The 26156-nt window shown below is 37.7% G+C and overlaps 1 protein-coding gene across 1 annotated transcript in view; it reads right to left on the bottom strand.

Moving 5' to 3' along the window:
- Nucleotides 1–6483: 6483 nt before the first annotated feature.
- The window catches only part of SLC38A11 (solute carrier family 38 member 11), a 53396-nt gene continuing 33723 nt past the window's right edge, over nucleotides 6484–26156 (bottom strand). Inside the window, exons 8-12 of the mRNA XM_087819425.1 lie at nucleotides 21506–21576; nucleotides 20672–20833; nucleotides 17623–17735; nucleotides 14691–14822; nucleotides 6484–7581 (exon numbers count right to left, since the gene is read on the bottom strand). Coding sequence (XP_087675551.1) covers nucleotides 7288–7581; nucleotides 14691–14822; nucleotides 17623–17735; nucleotides 20672–20833; nucleotides 21506–21576 — 772 coding nt within the window. The 3' untranslated portion in view covers nucleotides 6484–7287. The remainder of the gene's footprint in view (nucleotides 7582–14690; nucleotides 14823–17622; nucleotides 17736–20671; nucleotides 20834–21505; nucleotides 21577–26156) is intronic.

The following is a 26156-nucleotide window of genomic DNA, read 5'->3' as shown; positions in this document are numbered from 1 at the left end:
CAGCTTCCATCTGAATTTTTGTGAGGAAGAGAACAGCATTTGTGTTGGAAAAGTACAATGACAAGGTGTGGGGTAAAGCGGGAGAGGGTCTTCTCAAGGCCTGGAGGGGCTGGGATGCCACTGAGGATTCAGGGGGAAATATCTGCTTGTTATTCTGGAGGAGACGGAAAATGAGAGAGGTAAAGGAGAAGCTTAGATGGCGAATCCTGAAGATTGGTTGAAGGCTGTGTTCTAGAAGGTGGCCCTTCCTTGTGATCACTCTAAATCTTCAAAAGATGCAACAGCAAAAAATGTACACAGTGCATGCTGTGAGCAGACTTTTATGGAACCTGATGAAGGGATTGTGTTTTGCATCAGGAGTATCATGAAGTTTTAAGATACAGAACAAAAGAACACTAGTTTGCGATGGCCTAGATAAGCAGGAGAAAGAAGCCAGAAGAACTTGTCAAAGTTATGGAGCAGGCTCCTGACTGGAACAGGGTTTATGATCCAGTTTAACCAGATCACATGAGGGCAAGACGTCCTGAGCTGACATTTAAGTTACACATATAGAATCATTTGTTCTAAGGAAATTTTCTGCTTGAAGCTCATATTTTTAATTTCTTATTTTCTTGTTTAAAAAGTCTACTTTGAAAGGTCAGATTGTCTTCTAGAATAGGGAGCACCTCCTGACTGTTTTCTAAGCTCTATTTTTCCAAGTGTTTAAAGGTAATTACCTTCCCTTGTCTATTCTTACAGCTTTCTAAACAAATGGAAGTTCATTTTGAAATGCTTTGAGACATAGAGCCCATAAAACCCAAGGTTGTATTACTCAACTTCCACTTTGTTTATATCTCGCAGATGGAGGAACAATAGTTAAAAGGTACAACAGGAAAAAAAAAAATTTAGGACTTACCAGAATGCAAAATTGTTTAAGAAAAGTCAGAAGTCACCCGAAGGCTGCCATTTTGGGGTTTCCCTTAGAAGATGCTTTGCTATTTTTTTCTATGGGAACCTAAAGAATTAAAGAACAATGCTGTTATGGGATGGGGCCTGACTATAAGAAGCCTGGGTTGGATTCATTTTTTCAGAACTGGCCTGTTGTCCAGCAAGATAAAACATAAAAATGATGACTACATAGCTGCCACTGTGCCTTGGAGATAAAAATTTCCAAAGTCTTTTAAATTTTAAACTGCAAACTGATATGTTGCCTGAGATTTTTTTTATATTGTTGTCTTTGTGTTCCTAAACCACCTCTTGTTTTCAGTGCTCGATCAAATTACTGAGCTGTCTGCTGAGATTAAGCAGGGTGATAACTACACCTAAAACCATAACCACATTGCAGTTTAAAGTTTGACTCTGTTTCTTTATACACAATAGTAAATGAAGGAGTTACTGTAAGTTTTCTTCGTGAGTTATAAAATTTTTTAATATGTTTTTATTGATTTTTAGAGAGCAAGAGAGAGGAAGGATAGAAAGATCGATGGGAGAGAATCCTCATTGATCGGCTGCCTCCTGCATGCCCCCTACGGGAGATCAAGCCCAAAACCCAGGCATGTGTCCTGAACATGGTTCATGGGTCTATGCTCAACCACCGGCAGGGCTTGGTGAGTTATAAATTTAAGTTGAATACATCTAAATTAGATAAATTCAAGTTATTCAGTGTTTATCAATCATCCTTAATGAGTAAGATGAGCAATACACTGGCAAAAAACAAAACTAAATATGATATAGTCTCAGGTTCAAGGAACTTATAGTTAAGATAGAGTAAATGTTTATTTAGCAGTCAAAACAAGTGAAAAAAATATGTACTGAATGCTATGTACTTCTATTCTTAGAAGAGTCTTTCTAAGAATATTCAAAATATTTCTCTGAAGGTTCTATGCATAATAAGACAAAAGAATAAACCCAACTTAATTATGTAAACCGGCTTGTTGGACAAATGAATCATGTTAAATTGCTACTTTACTGAACGATAATCATTATAGTTGGAAAAATCCAAGAAAATAATTTGTATGGATCTTGGAGCAATTAGCCATTTTCCCTTTTATACCATCCATCTCACTTCAAATACTTAAGTGTTTACGACATTCAAGGCACCAGGCCATGGGCTGTGAAAAATAAAAGGGGCTTTTTACACTGTCTGTCCTCAAGGAACTTTTAGCCTGATTGTCCAGAAAAGGTTACTTCATAGAACATAACTACTAAAATTACAGAATTGCAAAGGAGAAAGAACAACTTGCAGCTGGAGTCCTCAGGAATGGCACAGGGAGAAGATTAAAGGACTGATAGAATTTTGATGGGGCAAAGGGGATTGGACATTTCAGATGAGAGAATGGCAAGAATTCAGGGGCAAAGGCCAAAGGGGCACAGAGCAGTTTTAGTGTAAAGTAATGATTTATTTATGTTAGAATAAGGGTTTCCTTCCTGCAGTCATAGGAGATATGGCCAGAATGACATTGTTGAGGTCCTATCATGAAGCTTTGAACACAGGTTATGAAGTTTCTACTTTATCCTGTAAGTGCAACAGTTTCATGGAAAGCTCTGAAACAAGAAAGTGGTATTAACAAAGCATGAGTTTAATAAGATCATTCTTGGAGTGATGCACAAACTCATCATGAAGGGAGAAGAGACTGAAGGCAGAACGCTCAGGTAAGAGACCATGGCATTAGCCTAGGTGTGAGTTGGTAAGGACCAGAATCGGGTGGGAGTTAGGAATGCAGGACAGACTAAATCTGTATGTGCCTTTTTTAAAAAATAAAGCATTTAACATGTCGCTATAAATATGTAATATAATAAAAATTCCAAAGCTAAATTTACTGGTAATCTTCATTGTTGAAGAGCAAACATTAAGGGAATGACTATGAAGGTGTCCTATAAAAAACAGATACATGACTTCTTTATCTGCATGATGTTATTATGAATATAACCCAGTTTACTTATGTTTCCTGTATAATTTTCCAATTAAGACATTCTGAGTTTAGTCCTACGAAAGCCTGGTGTACTTTGGGGAACTGGTGTATTTTCTTTTTTCTCATAATAAGAGCTAAGACGCGCAGGCAATCTCCCCTGAACCCATGTAGGTTCTGAACCAGGCTTTCAGTTTAACCTCAACCTGTGTTGACTTTAGACCATAATCTTTGCTTTCTCCTTTGTTAACTCTCTTCCCCTCTTACTTTTCACTAATCCTACCTTCTTGGTTCCTCTTGTCCCCCCGGTAAGCAGCACCAAATGATTTTTCAGAGACAAAGGATAAATACATTTAATTTGTACCTGTGTCCCGCCTGCTTCTCCCCTGAGCCCCAACACGGCATTTCTACCTCTCGCTTGTATTTCGCCCAGCCTCTAAACAGAGGGCCCCAGCTAGCATCTCTCATGTCCAATTTCCTACTTTATTCAAATGTGATCTTTGAAGCAACAGCAGCACCATCACCTGGGAACTTTTCAGAAATGCAAATCCTCGGGCCCCACCCCAGGGTGCTGCACCTGAAACCCTGGCAGTGTGGCCAGGGAATGTGTGTTTTAACAAGCCCTCCAGGTGATTCGGACACCACATGTGGAAGTTTGAGAACTGCTGCTTTAGAGCATGACTGTCCTCTTGTCTTTCTCTTCTAGCCTATGCGTTCTCTAGGTCATGGTGTCTCTCATCCACTCTTTGCTCTGGTATCCAGGCAAATCCTTTATATACTTTTTAGGATAATTATAAATTCTTAAAGGAGCCTATCTGATTGGTGTAATTATTACCCCACCACAGTCAGTAAAGCATTTATGGTGCCCTACCATATGGTCACCGGCTGGTCCAGGCTTGAGCCATTCTTGGCACACCAGACAACACCAGGTCCTGGCAGGGGCCAGCTCCACAAAACAACAGACCAGCACTGCTTTCCTAAGACGAGTGCAGCAGATAGCCCTGGCTGGGTTTGCTCAGTGGTTAGAGCACTGGCCCGAGGACTGAAGGGTCCCAGGTTCAATTCCAGCCAAGGGCACGTACCTCAGTTGCAGGCTCATCCCTTGTCCATTGGGGCATGTGTGAGAGGCAACCAATCGATGTGTCTCTCTCACATAGATGTTCTCTCTCTCTCTCTCTCTCTCCTCTTTCCTCTCTCTCTGAAAAGCAATGGAAATAATATCCTTAGGTGAGGATTAAAAGAAAAAAAAAAGTGCAGCAGACAAACGAGAAGGAGGCCTTGTTCTTAATAAATTAATCTTTGAGTAGCTGCACGCAGTATGACTCCAGCAGAGCAGTAATTGGAATTTTCTTATAACCTGGATATCAGAGTCTTTTAGGAAAGACAAAAGGCAACAATTATTGTTTGACACCAGGGGAAACACCAGAGGCAAGGCAGTCTACCTGTTCTGATATTTAAAGATGGTTCAAGTTAGGGCTGAGATTGAAGATCCTATTATCAGTGACATGGATGGGGACCCAATTTATGTTATCCAGGTGCAATTCCATCTATATCCTTAAAGGAAATGTATTGTTAGATGTTTGCATTAGTGTGTAAAGACACTATTCCCTCCACTCTTTTAAAAATTGAGCATTTTATAAGTTCAAATATAGTGACAACTTCAAAAATTGGTTTAAAAATCTCAAGTTGCTTTGTTAACGACAGGAATGAGCAGAGAGGGAATGAGTTTCAGTGGAAATCTCACTGAGGCAGAAAATAAACTGGGGGATTTCTTGAAGTTCTGAATGGTGGCAAAATAAACAGATACATATTCTTGCAAAATAGGTGGAAGTTTCAAAGATTTATTCTCTCATACTTTAAAAGATGTTGGTAATCCATGCAGCTAATAACTGCGTCCAAGGCAGTCTTGTTCTACAGTTGATTTGGAAGAAAAAAAACACCCCCAAAACAAAGCACAAAACAACAACAAGAAAAACACAGAACAAATCTCTTTTAGGCATGAATGTAGCACTCAGTTCCTATCAGGAACTTTTGACTTGAAGAGTCAAGGTTAATGCATCTGAAGCAATAACAAAAGTCCCAGATAATAGATGGTTAAGTGCTAAATTACGTTACCCTTGACGTTCTTCTCTTTGTACATTCTTGGAAATCTCATCTCTCATGATTTTATCTAATCACTATGTAGGTCAGTGTTTCTCAGTCTTGAGTAATGGAGAGACAGCTGCTGAAAAAAATTTCTTACATTCCCTCAGTGTGGAATGAAAGGATTTTTATTATTATTTTACCAAAACATGTATCAATCTAAAAATAGTCACAAACCACTTAACCTTATGATTCTTGAACAACTATAAAAACAAATCTATAATACAGAAAATCTACATCGCCAATAGGATTTAAATTAATTTAGAGACATGCATGATGTTTTACTGAAGCAAAATCACCACTCTAAGCCTGAGCATGGTTCTACCTGCTAAGGAGCAACTTCCTTTGCTTTCAGTAGGTATTTCTTACTATATGAGACGCACAATGACTCAGCTTTCACTGCTTCTTTATTCAGACTATTGTGAAACTGTCCTTTATATCCTTCCTGTGGAGGCCTTTTTGGCCTGTGATTTGTACAGCTACACCAGATATGTATTAACTCTGCTTGGGATGCTGTCTCAGTTTTTGGCAACAATTAATATAATACTATGGACTGTCAACTTGACTGAAATACAAAAGAAAAGGTGAAAAATAAAATCTTGGGTGATTGTTGATACAAGGTCGCCACCCAGATGATCCTAAATTATTTTGTTACTTTTAAAGATTGTCATAGAATGGTGCCAGGGGGGTACTGGAAATATGGAGGGAACACTAGGTAAAGGATATGAGCGTCTAACCACTACACATACACCTGAAACTCATGCAAAATAATATTGAATGTAAATTATAATTGTTTTTTTTTTTTTTTTTTAAATAAAAGAGCCTGGCTGGGTGTGGCTCAGCATTTGTGCATCGACCTAGGATCCAGGAGATCCCGGTTTGATCCCCAGTCAGGGGCATGCGGGAGGCAGCTGATCAATGACTCATCATTAATGTTTCTCTCTCTCTCTTCCTCTCTTCCTCTCTCTCTCTCCCTCTCTCTGAAATCAATAAAGATATATTAAAAAATAAATAAAATTAAAGGTAGTCATAAAGATATGAAATCCTCATTAAGAGATATAAGAAATCCTTCCCTGACCGGTGTGGCACGTCCTTCCACTGGAGCTCACCTTCAGGGACTAATGCAGGCAGCGGTGCTTAAACCCGGCTATTTCTCCTGAACAGGGACATCTCTGACGGGCCGGGTATGCTCCAGACCCCCCTATGGACTTGGCTGAGGCTTTGTTGGCCTGCACTGAAGTTCCCCTTTGCCCTCCCAATCCTGCTCTCCTCCTCTCTCCCATTAGCTATGATCCCTAATAAATACCCTGTACACCAAGCCCCATCTTAGTGTCTGTTTCTGGAGAATCCAGGAAACAAAAGCTCCCATGAATTTTTCTAAGGAACTCCCCCGCCCCACCCCCGCGCCCCGAGGGAGTGAGAATGCCTCTTCTGCAGCCCTGACTGTGCTTGCAAGCTTTTTGCCTGAAAGTTCAGTTTCCAGCTGTATATTCTTGCCAGCACTTCTAATTCAACAGGCTTAGAGCTGATGCAAAATGATCTATTGGGCTCCTAACTCAGAACAGCTTGTAGGTTTTTTTCCTTTCTGTTTCATAATTTATTTACTGGCACTACCATTGTATTCTCACAGGCTCAAAAGCTGGGAGGTGTATTGATTCCTCACACACCTTGCTCTGTACATCCAGTCTAGTATTCACGCTCTTAACATGGCAAGGACCCTACTCATTTCTCCAGGGACTCACTTCCCTCTAAACACGACTGCTGCTGAAATGATAATAGAGAGCTTTACTGCTTTCAGAGTAGTTATTCTCTTTAACAATTTCCCTTCTCTTCCCTTCTCTTCCATAGACTTTAAAAGACGAAAATTGTGTTTTTTGTTTTATCTCATAAAGGGCACATACACAAAATTTGAACCCACAATCAGCCACTTATTTGAAAACAGTATGTTGGTTCACATACTAAATAAAAGAATAATGCTTTGAGAGGATGACAGCAAATGTCAAAGGCTTCACTTTCCTTCTGCAATTAAGATTAGTGCAGTAGTCGGTAAAACAAAACATTTATTTTGCCCCCGTTTAAGATAAAATGGATTCGATTTTCTTTTCCTCTTTATAGTTTATACTGAGCAAAAGAATAAAGCCAAGTCCTAATAAATGCCAAAGTAATTATTTTATAATATAGACACTAAAACATGTGTGCATGCTATTATTTGGTTTAGGGGTCTATGAAGATGTACATATTTTTTAAAGCAGTCAACTCATTGAAAGTTACTGATATTTAAAATTGAAAGTTGAGTTGTCAGTTCAAAGTGAGAAACTGAGATGTTTGTGAGAGAGAAATTGTCAGGAAAGCAGTAGAACATTTCCTCCCCACGCGTGCAGTCTTGAGGATTTGTCACGGCCATGACGAACCCGATGACCATCACCACAGCACCAATGGGAAGCATGACACAGGACATAATCTTATCGGCGTGTGTCCATGGTTCTTCAGACAGTTTCAGATAGCAGGCTGATGGGATGATAAAAATTAGGGGAGCTGCGCAGAGCACACCCTGCGTATTGAAAATGAGAAACAAGATAATGTTATCAGATGAAACATTTCCTTGGAGAGTTTTTAAAAACATTTACAAAATGTATTTGTCATTGCCCATGTTAAAAGTTGGATAGGTTTGGTTAACTCAAACAAAGGAAAGAAAAAGATTCCAAGAAAAATTTAGAAATAGTTTTTTTTCTTTTTTGATGGCATATATATTTACAAAGGAGAAGAGTGAAATAAGAGCAAAAAATATATATGAGTAAAATATAATTCAGTAAAATAAAATAATATAATAGACTAGAAAAATAATCAGAAAATAGTACAGAAAACAAAAGTGACTGTAAGATTGACTTCTGGCAAACTCTTGAAATTTTCCATATTTTCAGTTATATCATATAATACCTTATACAAATTACTGTGTATCTACCATGCTGTTTAAGAGGTTTATTTGTCATTGTGTAGGAGGGGGACCTATTGGGAGATATATAGGGCATATTGTCTTTTCTTTCTTCTTGAGTTTGTATAAAAGTAGGTGCCTGTCTGTTCAAGACAGAACAACTATAACCCTAAGGGCACTCAAAACAAAATCGAATTTCAAAATCATCTTTCAAGTAAAACGAAACACATTAATTACCCTAGAAAATTGACGGCAGAACTAAATGAGTATGACTCATTCGCCCTCCCCCACACTAGCTTATGGATAAGTCCAACCTGAGGGGAAATGTCACATGAAAAATTATGAGTAGCAGTTGTCTATCATAAAAATACCAAGAATTTTTGACTTCAAAGAAAAAGGAACTTTCCCCTTGAGGTGGCAACACTTGACCTAGAGACAGATTCATAGAGAGCAGGCAGACAGCTCTGGTTGGTTTGGGGGGGAGGGGTAAGTGGAGGGACTGAGCAAAAAAGAACAAAAGAACTCAGGGACAGCAGTGTGGGGATTGCTGGGGGGGGGTGTGTGGAAGAGAGCATAGAGGGGATAAATGGAGATGAAAAAAATAAAATACAATAAAAAATTTAAATAATATTAAAATTTAAGGCATTTTAGGTAACAAATTTTTCTAATTATATTAAATGTTAATTACATTATATATTAAACAAAATATAACATATTAGTAAAATATAATTGTATGACAAAAAATATTCTCTTAAGCCATAAAACATATTGTTGTTGTTTTATAACATACACTCAATAGCAAATGTAACACTGGTTTTAAATTAAAAGCAAGCTTTGCATAAAATACATGTTTTGTTATATTTGAAAAAGTTATTATGAAATTTGTAAATATACAGAAACATAGAAAGAAGAGTGTAACAAAACTTACACACTTATAACCTATGGTTTGAAAGCTTTTTGACACATTACTTGGGTAATTTTAAATTAAATATTTTTTCCCAAAAAGATTTGAAAGCTTTTTGATACAACTTTGGTTATTTGGTAAAATCATAGAAAACTGATTTTGAAGTTGGATGATATAAAATAAGATGCTATACCTTAAGAATAATTTTAATGAAAATGCTTTCTTGATATCACCATTTACAAAATTGCTGAGTTTTATAGTAAGTACTATCTTCATACCAGAAATATTATAACTATAATTACCAAAATACCTTTATTTATTTATTTATTTTTTTACAAAAAAAGCAAATGTACAGAGAAATGGCAATTAAGGGGGACACATTATAAAGTTAGACTACCATTTAAAACTCTGGGAAGAATAGGACTCACCACATTTCATGGAAAATATTTCTACAGTCAGAGATATACAAATGGGAAACTACTAAGAGGTACAAAATTGTATCCTAATTTAAAACACATGGGCAATATAATTTTGCCATTCAAAGCACCTGAATACAAATGAATACCTACAAAGGTACGCAGTGTATAAAGGTTTTCATATGGTTAGAATTAAATGAATTATGGATTCTTTGAGCTCTATTGTGACACCTGAAACTGACAGTGTTTTTTAAATTATGGGAAATCCTGGATGACTCAGTCTGTGTTTATAATAATTAACACCGTTTAATGTCTTGGAAATAATTTTTGAAAACAATAAAAAGGTAATTAAAACACAAATACACACACACACACACACACACACACATACTGTATGTGTGTATGGAGAAAGTCTTTTCTCTTTACAGGAACAAACCATAATTCACCCGGGACTGTGGGGTGTGAAAGTGCTGTCAGGGTGAACACTGCCACTAGCTGCTGCTAAGAAGCTGTCATCAGTCAGCATTTTGGGGCTGCTCCAAACCTAACTTGCTGGGCTGTACAAAGCAATGGGTGTTCTGTTTATAATTCTTAAGAGCTGAGAAAGTAGCAATTAGTGGGAAAACTATATAGCTGATGTTTGTACTGGAAGAAGTCCAGCTGGGTATCTTGTCTAGATAGCAGTTACTTTCTTAATATTTGAAAGCTCAGTCTTGCTAGAGGTTGTTGTTAGGACCCAAGATCAAGTGTAAAAGATAGAGCAGTTCCATCTGCTGTACTCCTTAAAAAGAACGCCAGCTTGTTTGATCTATTTAATACAGCCTTGCTTGAGAATACATCACTGGCTTTGGAATAATTTTTGAAATTGCCTGATAGGACATAATTACCATAACTGTTTCTTAAAGAGACAATAAAATATATCCTTATTTATAAAGGCAGGACAGCACTCTCCTTTGACAATAACACTACTGGTGCCAGGGCATTTTGCAGTCTGCTGGTGGGAAATAACAGAAGGTGTTAAAGGTTTTTACTGGCAATACAGATTGGAAAAGTATCTGAATTCTCCTACCTGAACAGAAACCTCTCGAGTGAGGCAAGGAAGCTGAAAACTAAATAAACAAATGCTTATATGTCTTTTAAATTTCTACTTTGTAATTGATCTGGACTCATGAAACGTATCCCTATACCTTAAAAACAAACCCTAGCTTGGGAGGAATTTGGCAGCTTGGACTATGGCTCGCTCACCCTGATGACTGCATCTCTACATCTGGGCTCTCACTGGGTAACTGGCTTGCTTTCTTCCTTCCACTGTAAGCTGCACACAATGCTTGTTGCGCTGGTTACTCTGGCCACAGGCACCAGCTGCTTCATCTTTTCTCTTTGTACAGCTGCAAGTGGAAACCCATAGGGCCCAATTAACGCAGAGGCTTCTTTTCTCTAGTAGCAACACTGATGCGAGATGCTACCAAGAATGGGACTTATATTTATTTGCTTCTAAAATAAATTCTTTAAATTTATTTGAGGGTGTGTTTGCTTTGGAAAAACACGTTATTGTTGTCTACTGCCATGAAAACTATGAAGTAAAAGGGAAGCTAAGTTCTAAATGGGGAGTTGCTTTTTATTAAATAATTAATACAACCCTGAAAAATTTATCTTATTTTTTAATTATACTAAGTAACAGCATTTCCTTAACTTTGCAAATTGAAGGTTTATTATACATCTCATCTGTGAAGATCATTACACTTGGTGATGATTCAGAAGCCACAATAGAAAAGAATTCCTAAAGTACTACAATTATTAACTAAGGAAAAAGCTTAGTTAAAATTGTTTAGATGAAAAACTTTGAGTTCCATTTTATTTCATCTCACAGCATTTATTTTAACCCATTATTAAAGTCTATCCATATATATTATTGATTACTCTTACTGGTAAACTCAATGCATAGATTTTTAACTTAAAAAATGAATAGAGAAATGAGCATACTTATTTTACATAACTTAAAGCCTATACTTAGGGAACCTCAGACTAGCATGATTAAAAAGGTGGGCTATAGCGTCTGAAAACTTGTGCTCAAATCTTGATTCTGCCACTTACAACTAGTGTGGCCTATTTAATCACTTTGTGCCTCAGTTTCTTCATATGTAAAATTAATACAGATGAAGAAAGATAACGCGTGCAAAACACTTGGCACAGAGTAAAAACTCGATCCATGTTAGAAGTGGAACACAGCATGCTTTAATTATTTTAAAAGTGCTTCATGATCCCGCCTGCATTAGTTACTGACAGAAATGATGCTTGATGTGGCTCTATTAAATGTGACAAATGCCCACACAAAGGGGATTTGAATGAAGACCTGCATATGTTATTGTGTGTACCAAAAGACTTTTGATTGGGAAAACATGCTCGGGTGGTCTGAAAGAGAAAGGAAATCCTAGATTTTATTAACCTACAAAGTGCTTTAAAACTAGTATAATGTCTTGGGTTATTGGGTCATAAGAGGCAATTTAGCACTCTTCTTCAATTGTTTTTTTCTATGAATGTCTATATAATCAAGTTTTTAAAAAAATCTAAGGATCTATAACCATGTTTTAAATTTTTAAAAATAGTCCCCAACAGCCAGTTCAGATCTTGACTTTGTAACAGATACTTGCCAAATATTCTTCTCTGATTATAATACCAGAATTCTGTCTTAGCCACAAAAAATTTTCAGCATAAGTACAATACAAAATATTTAATGGATTATGTGCTTACAATTTGTTGCACAAGTGTCAGAGAGATTAGCACTTAACAGAAAGTAATGGTCGAATTTACAGAAATTAATCATTCTTGAAGAATAAGCAATGTGTGTATGACAGTGAATTTAAAGGGAATAAAAACTATCAGACTATCAAGATGTGGTGAGTCGTCAGGCAGTTAATAAACATACTTTCTCTCATATCAAAATCTTACAATATTAAAGGAAATATGTGAGCTCAAATGAGACATTTCACGAAATAAGAACAGAACTGGCAATTATTACATTGATAATCTCCTCTGCATAGTCAACATCAACAATTAAAATAATTTTTTTTCCTTTATTGATTGATTTTATCGAGACAGGAAGGGAGAGAAAGAAACATCGATCTGTTGTTCCACTTATTTATGCATTCACTGGCTGATTCTTGTACGTGCCCTGACCGGGGATCAAACCCAAAAGCCTGTTGCATGAGGACGATGCTCTAACCGACCGAGCTACCTGGCCAGGGCGCCGACAATTTTTTGTAATACTTAATTTACTGGCGCTACGCCAAACGGTGTCCCTTATGTCCAGGAGCACTTGTAGAAACAGTCCCTGACCGTGGTGCCAGGGGCCATTACCCTGCACTAATCTGAGCGCTCGGCTCTTAGCACCGCGCTGGATCCCATGGAGGATGGGGAAGGCAGCTAAATGCATTCCCATCTTCAAATGCTTCTAATTTGGTAGGGAAGGAAAGTTTATGGACAATCTAAATAGCACATGATACAAGATAATACATAAATTAATTTAGTACGTTAAGGTAGCAGTCATCCATATAGATCAAGGTTGGAACATAAAATGATTTCGAGTGAACCTACTAGGCTTTGGTCTATGAGCAAACTTATTTTACATAACTTAAAGCCTATACTTAGGGAACCTCGGACTAGCATGATTAAAAAGGTGGGCTATAGAGTCTGAAAACCTGTGCCAAGTTGGGGAAGTAAGTACAAGTTACCTTGACCTTGTTCATTTCTCCCATGAGCTTTCTTTCCACTGCTAGTGGAATAAATGGTTCCCCAGTCCCATGCGGTTTGGGAAACTGCCTACTCCCTACTTTCCACATATTCTGCTACAAGGAAATCTATAAGAGCGTGTGACTGGTTTCCAACACAAGTACAATATATCTTTGTCTGGAACTTCAAATCCAAATGACATCTGGAAGGAACAGTGTCACTGACATCCAGACACTGACAATAATGCTTTCATCTATCCCTCAACTCTCAACGGAGAGAGTAAATAATGGCTTGGGATTCCGCCTGTAAGTCAGCCCTCCGTGGCTCATGACTAATAAATGCTATGCACTGTGATTCTGAGACATTATTCATGTCTCACCAAACGTCATCACTATCCTAGTTCCACAAAGTAGAACCAAGGAGTCATTCTATCCCTCTGTCCTCCCAATTGAATCTGTCACCACATCTTGTCAATCTTTCCTCAAAAAAAGTCTTTTGGGAGTTCACCTACTTCTGTCTGTCTTCTTTATTGCCTATATAGCAGCTGAACTTTCATGTTCCTCTGTGAGATTATAAGCTCCATGAAAGCATGGATCCTTTCTGATTTCCTCCCATCATTGTATCTTTACTATGTGGCACACAGTGATTATTCAATATATATCTGTTCAATGAAGAAATGAGCTAGAAGTTGCACTAGATCTTAAATCTTTGTAAGATTTGGACAGAAAGGAAAGGAAAATAATAATTATGGGAAAGAATAAACAGAAGCCAAAGGATAAAAAAACTAATATGACTTACTCCTAGGCCAAAAATAAGACTGACTAGAAATGAGGGTAGATGTTAAGTAAATGGTAAACAACTTGCCATAGAAGGCATGGAGTCAGATTACAGAGGCAACAGAAATTATGGGAAAGTGGAGATTTTTGAGCAGGATGGTGATAAATTGGAAGGAAAACTTAAATATGTGTTAGTTGAAGCAAAAAGCCAGTATTAATTCAGATGTGATATAATGAGGACCCAGATTTGGAAGTTAGAAGTAAAGATTACAAAGGAAAGTTCTAGAGAGAGAAAAAAATATTTGAAAGAAAAAGAACATGAGTCATTGCAAGTGAATGTGGGGTATGGATATCACTCTTTCCATTCGCATATTTTAATGAATCTCTCTAGACTTATTTTTACTTAGCAGGGAAATTCCAGATGCATTATAGTTGGTTTTAGTCATATCTATGTATTATAGAAAGTAAAATATGGAAAAGTTGTCTAAACCAGGTTGTCTCAACCTTAGCACTTTTGACATTTTGGATTTGATAATTATTTGTTGTGGGGACTGTCCTGGGCATTGTGGGATGTTTAGCAACATCCCTGGCCTCTAGCCCTTAGATGCCAGTAGCATCTGTCTACCCAGTCGTGACAATCAAAAATGTGCTAGACATTGTGAAATGTCCCATGGAGAAGGAGGGGAAAACTTTCCTCCATTGGAGAGCCACTGCTCTAAAATATAGAGTCCCATAAAGTGTGTGATCATCATTATAAATAGTTACTATTATATAAAAAATTCATTTTAAGTCCACTTCAGAAAGTGACATATTTTTTAAAGTATAATACATCTGATGTTAAATGTAACATCATGTTTAAAGGGATGTTTAGAATGGAAGGAATAAACCTTTAAATATACTTACATTGAGTTCTAAAACTATTCCAAGGCAATCAATCAGCAATGACACGAGCGTGGCTATGGTAATGATAACCACTGTTATGATTACGTGGAAAACTGATGAAAGATTCCCACCAAAAAACACATTGGAAATTACCTGCCAAATAAACACATTATTTAGAAAAGGATTCTCAGACACAGGCAGGATTTATTAAGAGAGTATTTCATATTATGGCACTTAGGACTGTATAAAATACTACTGATCAAATTTTAAACCATATGAATGTTCTACATTTTCCAAACTACTTACATATAGACATATACGCATCATTAACACACATTCTTTGTTGAACTATTAGACAGGTAGTACATAGCATATTAATGTGTGAATAAATATATTTCTCAAGTGTGTAAGAGAAAAGTTGCCTGTCCTTCTTCCTTGCGTCCAACAAGTTTACCACTAAGACAAATCACAGATACTTTCAGATTATTTGAATGACCTCTAAGGAAGAAGTTACCACAATTTTCTTTAATGATAATGGATGTGTAATATCCTTCACTAACAAGAAATTAGTTTTATGTAATCTAAATCCTGTTTGATACAAGTTAAACCTATTTTATCTTGCCTTTCCTCAACAAAAATGGAGAAAAGTTGATCACCATTTTCCAGATACTCAGATTAGGAAACCAATCAACAGTTACCTATTTAATATGTCCTACACTGCGATCTGATTGGCAAAGAGAAAATGTCTAGATGATTCCTATCCTCAGAAATTAACATTCTAATTGGAGAAGTCCAACGAATCTAGTGAAACAAATAGTAATCAATTTATGACAGGATAAAAAAGATCAAATAGAATTTAGAACTAGAAGGAGCTTCATTTATCTAGCTCTGTCTCCCTTAACGTGATCGGCTATACAGCATTCCTGAAATGTGCTGTCCTACCTTGGCTTGAGGTGAGGTTTGAAACATGGATAGGATTTAGAGCAGAATTATAAACTGGGGCAACAGTGTGAAAACGAGAAAAGAGGTAAGAACAGGAATGATACCTGTGAAGGACAAGAAGGAACCAGTCTGAACAGGGTGGTGGCTATACAAAAAAAACCATGAAGCAAGAGTTGGAAATGGCAGAGATGGCCAGAGGCTGGGGAACCTTCACAAAGCCAACTCTCTAAGCTGTGATAAGTAACGGTACTAAATAAATAACATTCCGCATAGATGATACCACTATGGTGGTACCTAATAATTTAATGGGGATACTAACAACTTTTATTCATTTATGGTTTTACAATTGGTAATGCCTCTCCAAATATTATGTTATTTAAAAATTATTCTTATAGAGGCCTCCATGATAGAATTGTAATAGTGGAAAATCACTAGTGAGGCAAGCTAGTGAGACAGGCCTTTGGGTGTCCTTGTACGCGGCTGGCTACTTTGTCTATAAATAGAAATGGCTTTGATTATGTTTATGCCAACTGTATATTTGTGTGTGTGCGTTGTGTGTGTAGAAAAAGAAAAAGAGAAAGGAAGTGAATGGGTGAGGTACATACAAGGTTCCTCTGCCTAGTCATTGCTGTGAGGCAGAGCTCCTGATTTAGTTCTGTCTTCCTGTCATGGCAGCTAGAAAGGAAATACAGGTTCCAAGTCCTGAAGACCTAGCTTTGCGGGTGGAGTGACTCAGACTGTCCACAGAAGACGGTTTACCAGAAACCTATGAGAATGCACCACCTGTTACTGTTCACCTAGAGATCAGATTGGAACCTAAAGTACTGGGCAGAAGCTACAATAAAACCATTTCCTGCATCCAACGTTGGTTAGCAAAATTTTAAGGCTCTTAGGTTTAAAAAATCGACATAAAGTTCCGTTTACGTCTCCCTTATATTCAAAGTGGAGAACTGAGCAGTGAGTTATACGTTTGCAAATGAGGTCAAGGGCTAACTGTAAAGGACGTGCACAGTGAGGAACTTGCCTTGGTCCACTGCCCTGTGCAGCTCCTTAGCCCGGGCCGGCATAAGGTAAGCGCGGATCTGTGGACGGGAGCCTGCCCATTAGTCAGTCGGTGTATTTAAAGCTCTGGAGGAGTTTCACTTCACACATAAGAGCCATTCACATGGTCACTGTGTAAACGGCCTCTAGGAATAGGCCCGAAGACTAATCCCTTTTCAGTGTGATTCCTGAAAGAGCCACTGTGAAGCAGGACCATGTTTTTTTGCTAAGCAAGCTGGTACAGTGGATTTTTTTAGCTACGAGGCTCCAGATAAGCCATGTTCTCTGATTTTACACAAAGGGGATTAATTCTCTTTCACTTCATCTTCCTCCACAAATCCAGGTAGATGATACAACATAACTTGGAGTTGACTTAAAAGTGAAATATATATATTTAAAACTGTTTATATTATTTTATATGGTACATAATACAAAGAAATAAATATATTTATATAAGCATATAAATAAAATCTATCTAGAAAACGAATGGTTTAAATGGAATTTTGGTTTTCCATGGAAAATAAGATATTTTCATTTTAAAAATATAACAAAACTGATCAGAATCTGTTCTATGGTGCCTTTAATACATGTCAACTTATAAAATATCTTAGCAAAAAGGTAATTTTGTAAAACATGTTTTAAGCCTTAGTACTTAATTTCTTTGTAAGAATTTTAAAAACAAACAAACTGAGTTTGGCTCTATTAAAGGCTGGCATTCATTTTGGAATGCAGTTGTATAAATATTTATATTTATGCTAATGTAAACTAAACCAAATCTAACTTTAGGAAAAAATATCTTGTAAACACTGTATATACATTTATCTTTAAACTAGTCGAAAGGAAATTTTATGAATTATATTACTTGTCACGCACTTGGGAATTTGCAGATTTGAATTATATACAAATCTTCCTAAATTAAATGTAGTAGAGAGATTCCCTAGACAAAGTGTTGGAAAGGAATTGTGCTTACCTCTCTAGTCACAAAACATTCAATTGGGTACGTCAGAATGACAGTGATTCCGTAACAAAACCTTCCAAATGTTATCAGGTCATCATTTCTGCAATAGTTTTCAAATAAGTCTCCTAGGGGATGATATAAAATAGATTTATTTAATAGATACTGTATATCAATATAAATATCTAATAAACGAGATAGTAGATATTCATATCAATGAAGCTACATAAACTTCATTTTAATTAATAGAATAGATTGTCAAATCTAAATGTTTTTGAATTCAATAATTATATAATTGCTGACTGATAACTAGTACATGTTCTACCTGAAGATGAATTAATCACTAACAGTTTACCTCTTATTCTCATTGTTTGCTTTGGTAGATTTGCTTAAATTTGTATCCATTGTCTTCTTACACGAGAACCAACTCCCTAAATTCTTGTGCATTGGTTTTATAAACTTGCTTCTGGTCTTTGTTTCTGGTAAGTAAGTGACTTCATTATTTTAAAAAAACCAAGGGTCTGTTAAAATAAACAAATTTCCTTTTTAAATGCTATTCATAGATTAAGGACAATCCTGAAAGGAAGAGTGGACCGTTGCATCTGGGGAGCTGAATTTCCTGTGTATCACACTCCAGGGTTTAATCACAGACTCAGGGCCACGGCAAGGAATTCCAAGCATACAGTATCTTTCATGGCATCCCATGAACCCCAGTGTAAATGAGCTGATTCAAAACTGTGAAAATGTGGAAGAGCATTATGTGTCATTAGTTCTAAATGACGGACCATATATGCCTTCAACCAATTCTTATTTAGAGACTGTGCTTTCTCAGATACCTATGAAGAAACACAGGGTCTAATGAGGGCACAGAAGACATGTCAGCAAAAAAAGTTTCCTAGCGCTGAAACAAAAAATACTTCGGTCTGTTTATTTCCTAAATATAACATGCTTACATTTTAAAATTTTCATCACAGTTTTCATTAGACTCACTAGGAAATTAGATCAAGGACACACACTACTATCTTGTTTAAAGAGAAAACAATACTTTTGTTATTTTCTTTCATTAAAAAGCTAAATGACCTGCCTCTTCCTCAGACTTATTTTAAGTGACCCTTCTCTCCTCTCACCATCAACTAGAACAAATATATACGACTTTCTAGTACTCCTTTGGGGCGGAAGGGGATTAGACCACAGAGCAGTGGTGGCAGAGGCCTGTTTTAAGGTTGCTTGAAAAGGCTCCAGCCTCCCAAGAAAAAAAGACAGAAGCTCCCCTTCACTAACCTCCACTAAAAAATGAGCCTGACACTGATCTGAAAGTCACTGGGAATGTCACGAATAACCTAGGGTTCTTGCTCCCTCCTCACAGGCTGAGATTAACCTACTGAAAAGCAGAAGAAAAGCAGCACACAGTTTGCACAAACAAGACCAGATCTGCCTAAGGTGAAATGGCCTGAGGAAACAGTGTCAGCTTATTCTAGCCTGAGTCTAAGTGTATTTTAGGGAATTATAACTGGGGGGAAAAAACAACCCTAACCAACCTGTCAGCTTTGTTACATAAAGATTTAATTATATCTGAGCAATTACCACCGAGAAACACACCAGGAAGGTGTGACTAAAAAAAAGGGTTTATGTTTCACAAGAAAGGCATTTAAAAGCCAAGGGTTTGTACAGACTGGAGCCTATAGGCCATTTATCTTGGCAAAAATAGTGATACGTGGCAATATTTTGAAACACAATTCTTATCAGGACTTACAAGGTACTTCATTACTGCACTCTAATGGTGCACACATGTATGATGTTTTTACTGCATCGGAATTATGTTAATTGCTCTCTTTTGAAACCATCTTTATTTCTATTTCATAAATATCTGCCTGTAATCATAGTCACCTGTAACCTCTATTTGAAACAATGCACTATCCGCCCAGTTTTCAGCATCATCAGAAAACTCACCTAAGAGGAGCAGGAGTCTGAGAGACAGTTTTTAATGGATCATACTTGACCAAAATGGGGTAGGCAGCAAGAAATAAATGATAAGAAAATTGGACTGGAAGTCTGGAGACTTGTGTTCTACTTTGTCACCAGCCAGCTTGGGCAAGTTACTTCTGGTTGTGTTTTAAGCAGGAGGTAAAGCTAGTTATTCCACTTACCTTCATAGGGTTGTTCAAAGGTCAAATGAGATAACAGACAAATGCTGTGAGGTGCATGAATCACGGCATTTAGCAGGCTGTCAGAATACACTGACTATCATACCACAGAGATAAGTGAATGTGAGGGTCAAAGGAAGAGGAGAGATGGCCGCCCAGTTGTTGGGCCTGGGTGAATAGAAGAGAAGACAGTTTGGTGTGGGGCAGCGGGTAAGGTGGGGGGAGGGAAGAAGCTGGTGCGGTGGGAGTAATGATGTTTTGTGTTCCAGGCAAGAGTGGGACAACTAAGTAGAAATGTCCCGCAGGCAAGAGGCTAGAGATGAAAAAAAGGTCGAGTTAAAATAATAAAAGGTTTAGTGAAAATAATAAAAGTCTCCAGAGAATTTGTTAAGAGGGGGGGGAAAAGGCAACTTGTCTGAGCCAGTTAGTGGAGGCTGAGGGGTAGAGGGGAGAGAGGAGGTAAGAGAAAGCAAAGACAAATTGCTCAGAGAGAAATAATTACTAAGCGTGAATGATGGCATAGTGGTGCTCTTTTCTCTACAGGAGGAAACAATGTTCAGGACGTACTGGAGGAAAGAAAGACTGTTCAGTACTGTTGAGCGACTCAGAGAGGCCCATGAGGATCAGAACCCAGAAGAAGATGATTAGCCTTGCAGAGCGGGAAGAGATTGTTTTTGAAAATAAAGTTGCAGTGGTGCAGTAGAGTAGGGAGCCAGAATTCATGTTTTCTGAAGGGAAAGCATGGAAGGAGAGAGAACGGACCACAGAAGCTCAACAGTTCAAAAAGGAGCACATTAGGGAACAGAAACAGCAGAGAGGCAAGAGGCTAGAAGAAAAAATAGGTTACTCCCAAAATGAGAAGGGAGAGCACCACTCCATGTGATTACAAAATTACGGTAAGACCGAGCCTCTCATTTTACCTTGGGTGAAGCCAGTAAATGTCAAGTATCCACATGTAGCAAAGAGAATACTGATAAGCACAGAAACCAAGGTGGACACATGGATGACGCGGGACCACTTGGCTACTGTGGGTTCCTCCAAAGAACCGTAAACTAAGAAGCAGTTATGGTGGCAAATAAATGCTGCAAAACAACAACAAAAAAAGCATTATTGAAGCAAGCACCAGTATTCTCTTTTTACATCTGAAAATTCAGAGATGTATGCTCCTTTGGAATGCTAATGCACTGAAGCTCAAATATACTAATTTATGATATGTCAAAAAATAATATTTCTAACAGCTTTGGGAATGAGAAATTTCGTTCACATTAGGCTTGTGTAGTCTCTTCATGTCACTCTTGATAGAAACCAGGCCTATTCAATTTTCTTTCCCATTTTCCATTTCCTACTGGCCTTTCCAATCTTAAGGGGAATATAAACAAGACTGCATTTTCAGTCCGTGGCTTCTTTTCCAATCTGTGATGTAACAGAGTAGCTTTAGCCACCTGGCCAATTCCTAATACTCTGTGCGCAAGGTTTTGAAGAAGTCCATTAACATTTGCTAGATTTTCAAGTTAAGAAATAAGACGACTTGAATGTTCTGCATGAGAAAGAGACTTGTCCAAATGGAAGCAAATTTTAGTGATGAATGAGAAATTTTGAGCCTAATTTTATGTTGGCACCAACTAGATCATATGGTGCTAATAGGATGTGTAAAACGTAAGACATCTGTTCTCCAGACAGGTAGGAAACATAGCACTGTTTCACTGTACAGAAGACTCCGTATTGTGAAAGGGCCTTTGAAACCATATACTCACCAAACGACATGACGCCAATAGCCTGAATGGCATTGGATTTTGCAAATACCCAGGCATCTTCTGTTTTTGGTCTGAAAGAGAGTTAATTTAATGAATAATTAAACAAATACAAGCATAAGCATATCTGAGAACAAAAATGCTGTCACAATATAAACTGAATATCTTTATATATATATCTTTATTGATTTCAGAGAGAGGAAGGGAGATGGAGAGAGAGAAAAAGAAACATCAATGATGAGAGAGTTGTCATTGATTAGCTGCATCCTGCCCGCCCCTGACCGGGATCTAGGTCGATGCTCAACTGCTAAGCCACGTCTGGCTGGGCTAAACTGAATATCTTTAAGTCAGAAATTGTAAGGGGCCTCTATTAATCTTATTTAATTGTAACTAAATTTCTCAGGAATACCAATGCTTTCTGTTAACCTGAGTCCTCTAAAACTGCATGTCAAATACTTGAAAAAACTGTTTTTAGATATTTAAAATATCCACTGACTACTTAATTTTGTGACTTTAGTCATTAATTTGACAACAAACATTTTTATGCACTCATCATTTGAAGATATAAAAGTTAATGATGCAGCACTCTTCAGTTAATCAATATTGCCCTTTTATTCCCTTTCAACTAATTTTTCCAGATTCATCCGACCCAAGGAAAATTCATAATTGACACTACTTTATTGAGGAAGGTGGACATAAGCTAATAATATTAATCAATGATGTACTTGGTTATGTTCTGGAAACTATCCTATGTTATCTTAATCTTCACAAGTATTATTATCACTACTTAATACATTAGGAAAGTTAAGCTCTAGGTGGTCACATAACTTGTCAATCTTCCACAGATAGTAACTGAAGAAGCTGAGATTTCTCCTTGGTCTGTCTATCCCAATATCTTTTCCACACTGAACTCTCAGTGACCTTGAATTCCCACCTGTGGACATACTCCTCAAAAAGGTTTTGGAAACATATACACTTTAAATAGCTCAAAAAGTCTGTGTCTTAGTGAAATAAAAATATTTGCAAGCATACCTATTGGCAGGGATTGGTTTCCCTGATGAATACACCCCTGAGTAATGGTGAAAAGCATAGGTTCCAGGTAGGACAGCCTGTTTTGGTCTTTTGGCCCATTTCATTTATTAGCTGTGTGATCTTAGGCAAGTTAATTAACCTTTCTGTGTTTCAGTTTTGGTATCTATAAAATGGGGACAACAAAAGTACCTAATTCATTGAGTTACTGTGTGAATTAAATGATGTAAAACTCCTGACAGAGAGCCCAGCATATACTGTGTTCAACAAATGGTCACTTGTATTACCGGATTGTTATTGATGATGTTATTATTATCCACTATCATTTAATAAAAGGTAGCAAAAGTCTAAAGGTATGGCCAGCTTGCCCAGCTGGCACGGTTCAGTGGTTGGGCATCGACCTAGGATCCAGGCGATCGAGGTTCGATTCCCGGTCAGGGCACAGGCCCGGGCTGCGGGCTCGATCCCCTGCAGGGGGCAGGCAGGAGGCAGCCCATCAATGACTCTGTCTCATCATTGATGTTTCTCTCTCTCTCTCCCTCTCTCTGAAATCTGTAACTATATATTTAAAAATAAATGCATAAATAAATAAATGGCCAGCTCACCTGAAAAAAAAAAAAAAAAAGGCTTTAGCAAGACCCAAAGAACGCATGATTAGAAGAGGGGGACAGGGCAGACAAGTCCTAGAAAGCACAAACCCACCTATTTTGTTTGTTGTTAATTCTAGAGGTAAAACAGACACAAGAAGTGCCGTGTGTTTTGTCAAAGCGCGTGGGATTTACGCACTAGGCCGTGTCTTTTCACTTGTGAGGTGAGCATGCAGGCAAAAGGGGCGAGCTGGCCTCGGGGCCGCCTGGCTCGGATCGCTCCGCTCCCCTTGTTTTCTGAGCGGGAGCTGCTGCCACCTGCTGCCTCTGCTGCTGCTGCAGAGGACGGCCAGCCACGTACCCGCCAAGTCAATGGCAATGTGGAAAGATACATATTTTGTCCATGGTCCTTAAAAAGACATTTTTTTAAAGGCAGTACTAACAGTCGCAGAAACTTGAAGATTTTTAAGTTTCTAATATCCTTTAAGTGATCTACTTTCCCTGTTAAAGTATTTGTATGTGAATAAAACTCATTTTTCCTTTCAGTACAGATTGTAGTGGTGTCTTTTTAACTTCTATATCAGTAATGAAAAGATAGGAGTCTGATTTTCATTTTTCTTCTTCTTTTAAGTTTTTAAAAACGTTCTTGGTCCCTATGGTTCCTTCAGTATGTTCCTAGCAAAGGTGGAGTATGAAACAGTAACTAGAGGTAATTTTGGATATTCTGTGTTCAGCTTAATGATGCTGACTTTATAAGGTGTAAAGTACTAAAAAAAGATGTTATAGGTTGGGGGGAAAATGTGTGTTCAAATCTAGATAAAGAGAAGAAAGATATTGAATATGGCTTGCATTCTTTTATGAAATAGCCTGTGATTGAGTTCCAGAAACAACCATTTAAAGAGGGGAAAAAATGAAAATGTTTCTTGTGTGTGTGTGTGTGTGTGTGTGCGTGTGCGTGTGTGTGTGTAATCCTCACCCAAGGATATTTTTCCATTGCTTTTCTTTCTTTTTTTTTCTTTTTTAATATATCTTTATTGATTTCAGAGAGAGGAAAGGAGAGGGAGAGAGAGAGCTAGAAACATCAATGATGAGAGAGTCATTGATCGGCTGCAGCCCGCAACCCGGGCATGTGCCCTGACCGGGAATCGAACCCCGATCGCCTAGATCCTAGGTCGACGCTTAACCGCTGAGCCACACCCGGCCGGGCTCCATTGCTTTTCAAAGAGAGTGTGGGGGGGGGGGGAGAGAAGGAGGGAGGGAGGAGGGGGAGAGAGAGAGGGAAGGAGAGGGAGAGAAAGCAACATCGATGTGAGAGAGACACAGCGACTGGTTGCCTCCTGCACTTGCCCCGACTGGGGCCAGGGATCTATCCTGCAACAGAGGTACGCGCCCTTGGCTGGAATCAAACCTGGGATCCTTCAGTCCGCAGGCTGACGCTCTAACCACTGAGCAACCTGGCCAGGGCTGTTGGTATATTTTATGAGGTTGCTGAAAACTTGATACTCATTGTGGATGAGAAAGTGAACACACAGATTGTTCTAACTTTAGGCTTAGATGCTGAAACAGAAAATGAAGTATCAAACGCAATCAAGAAAGTGTGTAAGAAAAAATCATGACTACGAAGAGTTTTCCAGTAAATGCAAGAGTAGTTCCATAACAGAAGAATCTATTAACGTAATTCATCACATCAACAGATTAATGGAGAAAAAGCTAATGCCCATTGAAAATATTCTGAATAGCATACAATCCAGTATTTATTTTGATAAGCAAAATATTAAATAAAATAGAAGTTCCTTAACTTGATAAGGATATGACATATTTAGAAGTGAAAAGTTAGACATTGTTAGGAAACAATTACATTTTTAGGCATATACCCTAGGCTGGGGAAGTGCACAGGTGTGCAAGGAGACACAGGTAAGGATGCTCACTGCTGCGTTGTTTATGAGCCAAACTCTGGAAACAACCTCAACGTCCAGCAAAAGAATTGGTAAATAAGTTCATAAGAAAATGTGACATAATTATAAATTGGTGTGCTATACAGCAATTACAAAGAGTCACCCAGTGCTTACTGTATCAAAATGGAAATCTATGGGATGCAATATTGAGGGGAAAATACTGATTATGTACATTTTTACCACAGTGACTATGTATATTTACAAACATACTAATCAATACTCTATCTTGCTGTCCATACATAAAGGCACAGTATAAGTAAAAAGCATGTACAGGAATGATTCCAACTAGCTTAAACATGATATTTACCTCGGAGCAAACAAAAATGAATCCAACTTAAGAATAACAGTTACCTCTAGACAAAAATAAATGAATCACCTTTTAAATATGATAGTCTATTGTGGGTAAAGATTAGAAGCAAGTATAGATAATTATTAAAAAAAAAAATCTAGGCAATTTCCTGCTTCCTCAACTTAATAAAATTATATGATATTCTACATAAAACCTCTCTGGGTCTGAAACTACATTTTTTCCTGCTTTCCAGTCACTTAGTCAATTCATTCACTTTTCGACAGATATTTGTTATAATCACTGGGGACACCGAAGAAAAAAATGACAAAAGGAGGTCAACTATCATGGTGTATATTTTATGTCATAATCTAGACCACCACCATACAATAATGCTTGGTGTGACGGTGACGATGTTCTGTCTGTGCACTGCCCAATGTGGTTACCACTAACCACATGTTGCTTGCATTTATTATTTATTTATTTATTTTTCTCCACTTGTTTGCTTTAGCATTTGAAATTATGGCTAGTGTGACAGGGGGATTAATTGTAAATCTTATTAAATTTTATCTAATTTAAATTTAAATAGCCATATGTGGTTAGTTGTTACTGTGTTGGAGAACACAGATCTAGAAGACTCAAGTAGGTAGTTTTTGTTTCAGAAAATCTTATCACCTTCTAAAGGTCTAAAAGAGTTAACGAAATTACCTAGAGAGGTTTAGTTTTTCCTACTGCGTAGCTTATGCTGTAAATTTCAGCTCCTGCTCACCACCTGGGCGTTCTGACAGGTGCGCAGA

Source organism: Miniopterus natalensis, chromosome 8 (genome assembly GCF_054644295.1).
Source record: "Miniopterus natalensis isolate mMinNat1 chromosome 8, mMinNat1.hap1, whole genome shotgun sequence".
Classification (NCBI taxonomy): domain Eukaryota; kingdom Metazoa; phylum Chordata; class Mammalia; order Chiroptera; family Miniopteridae; genus Miniopterus; species Miniopterus natalensis.
This window is presented reverse-complemented; position numbering and strand designations above follow the sequence as displayed.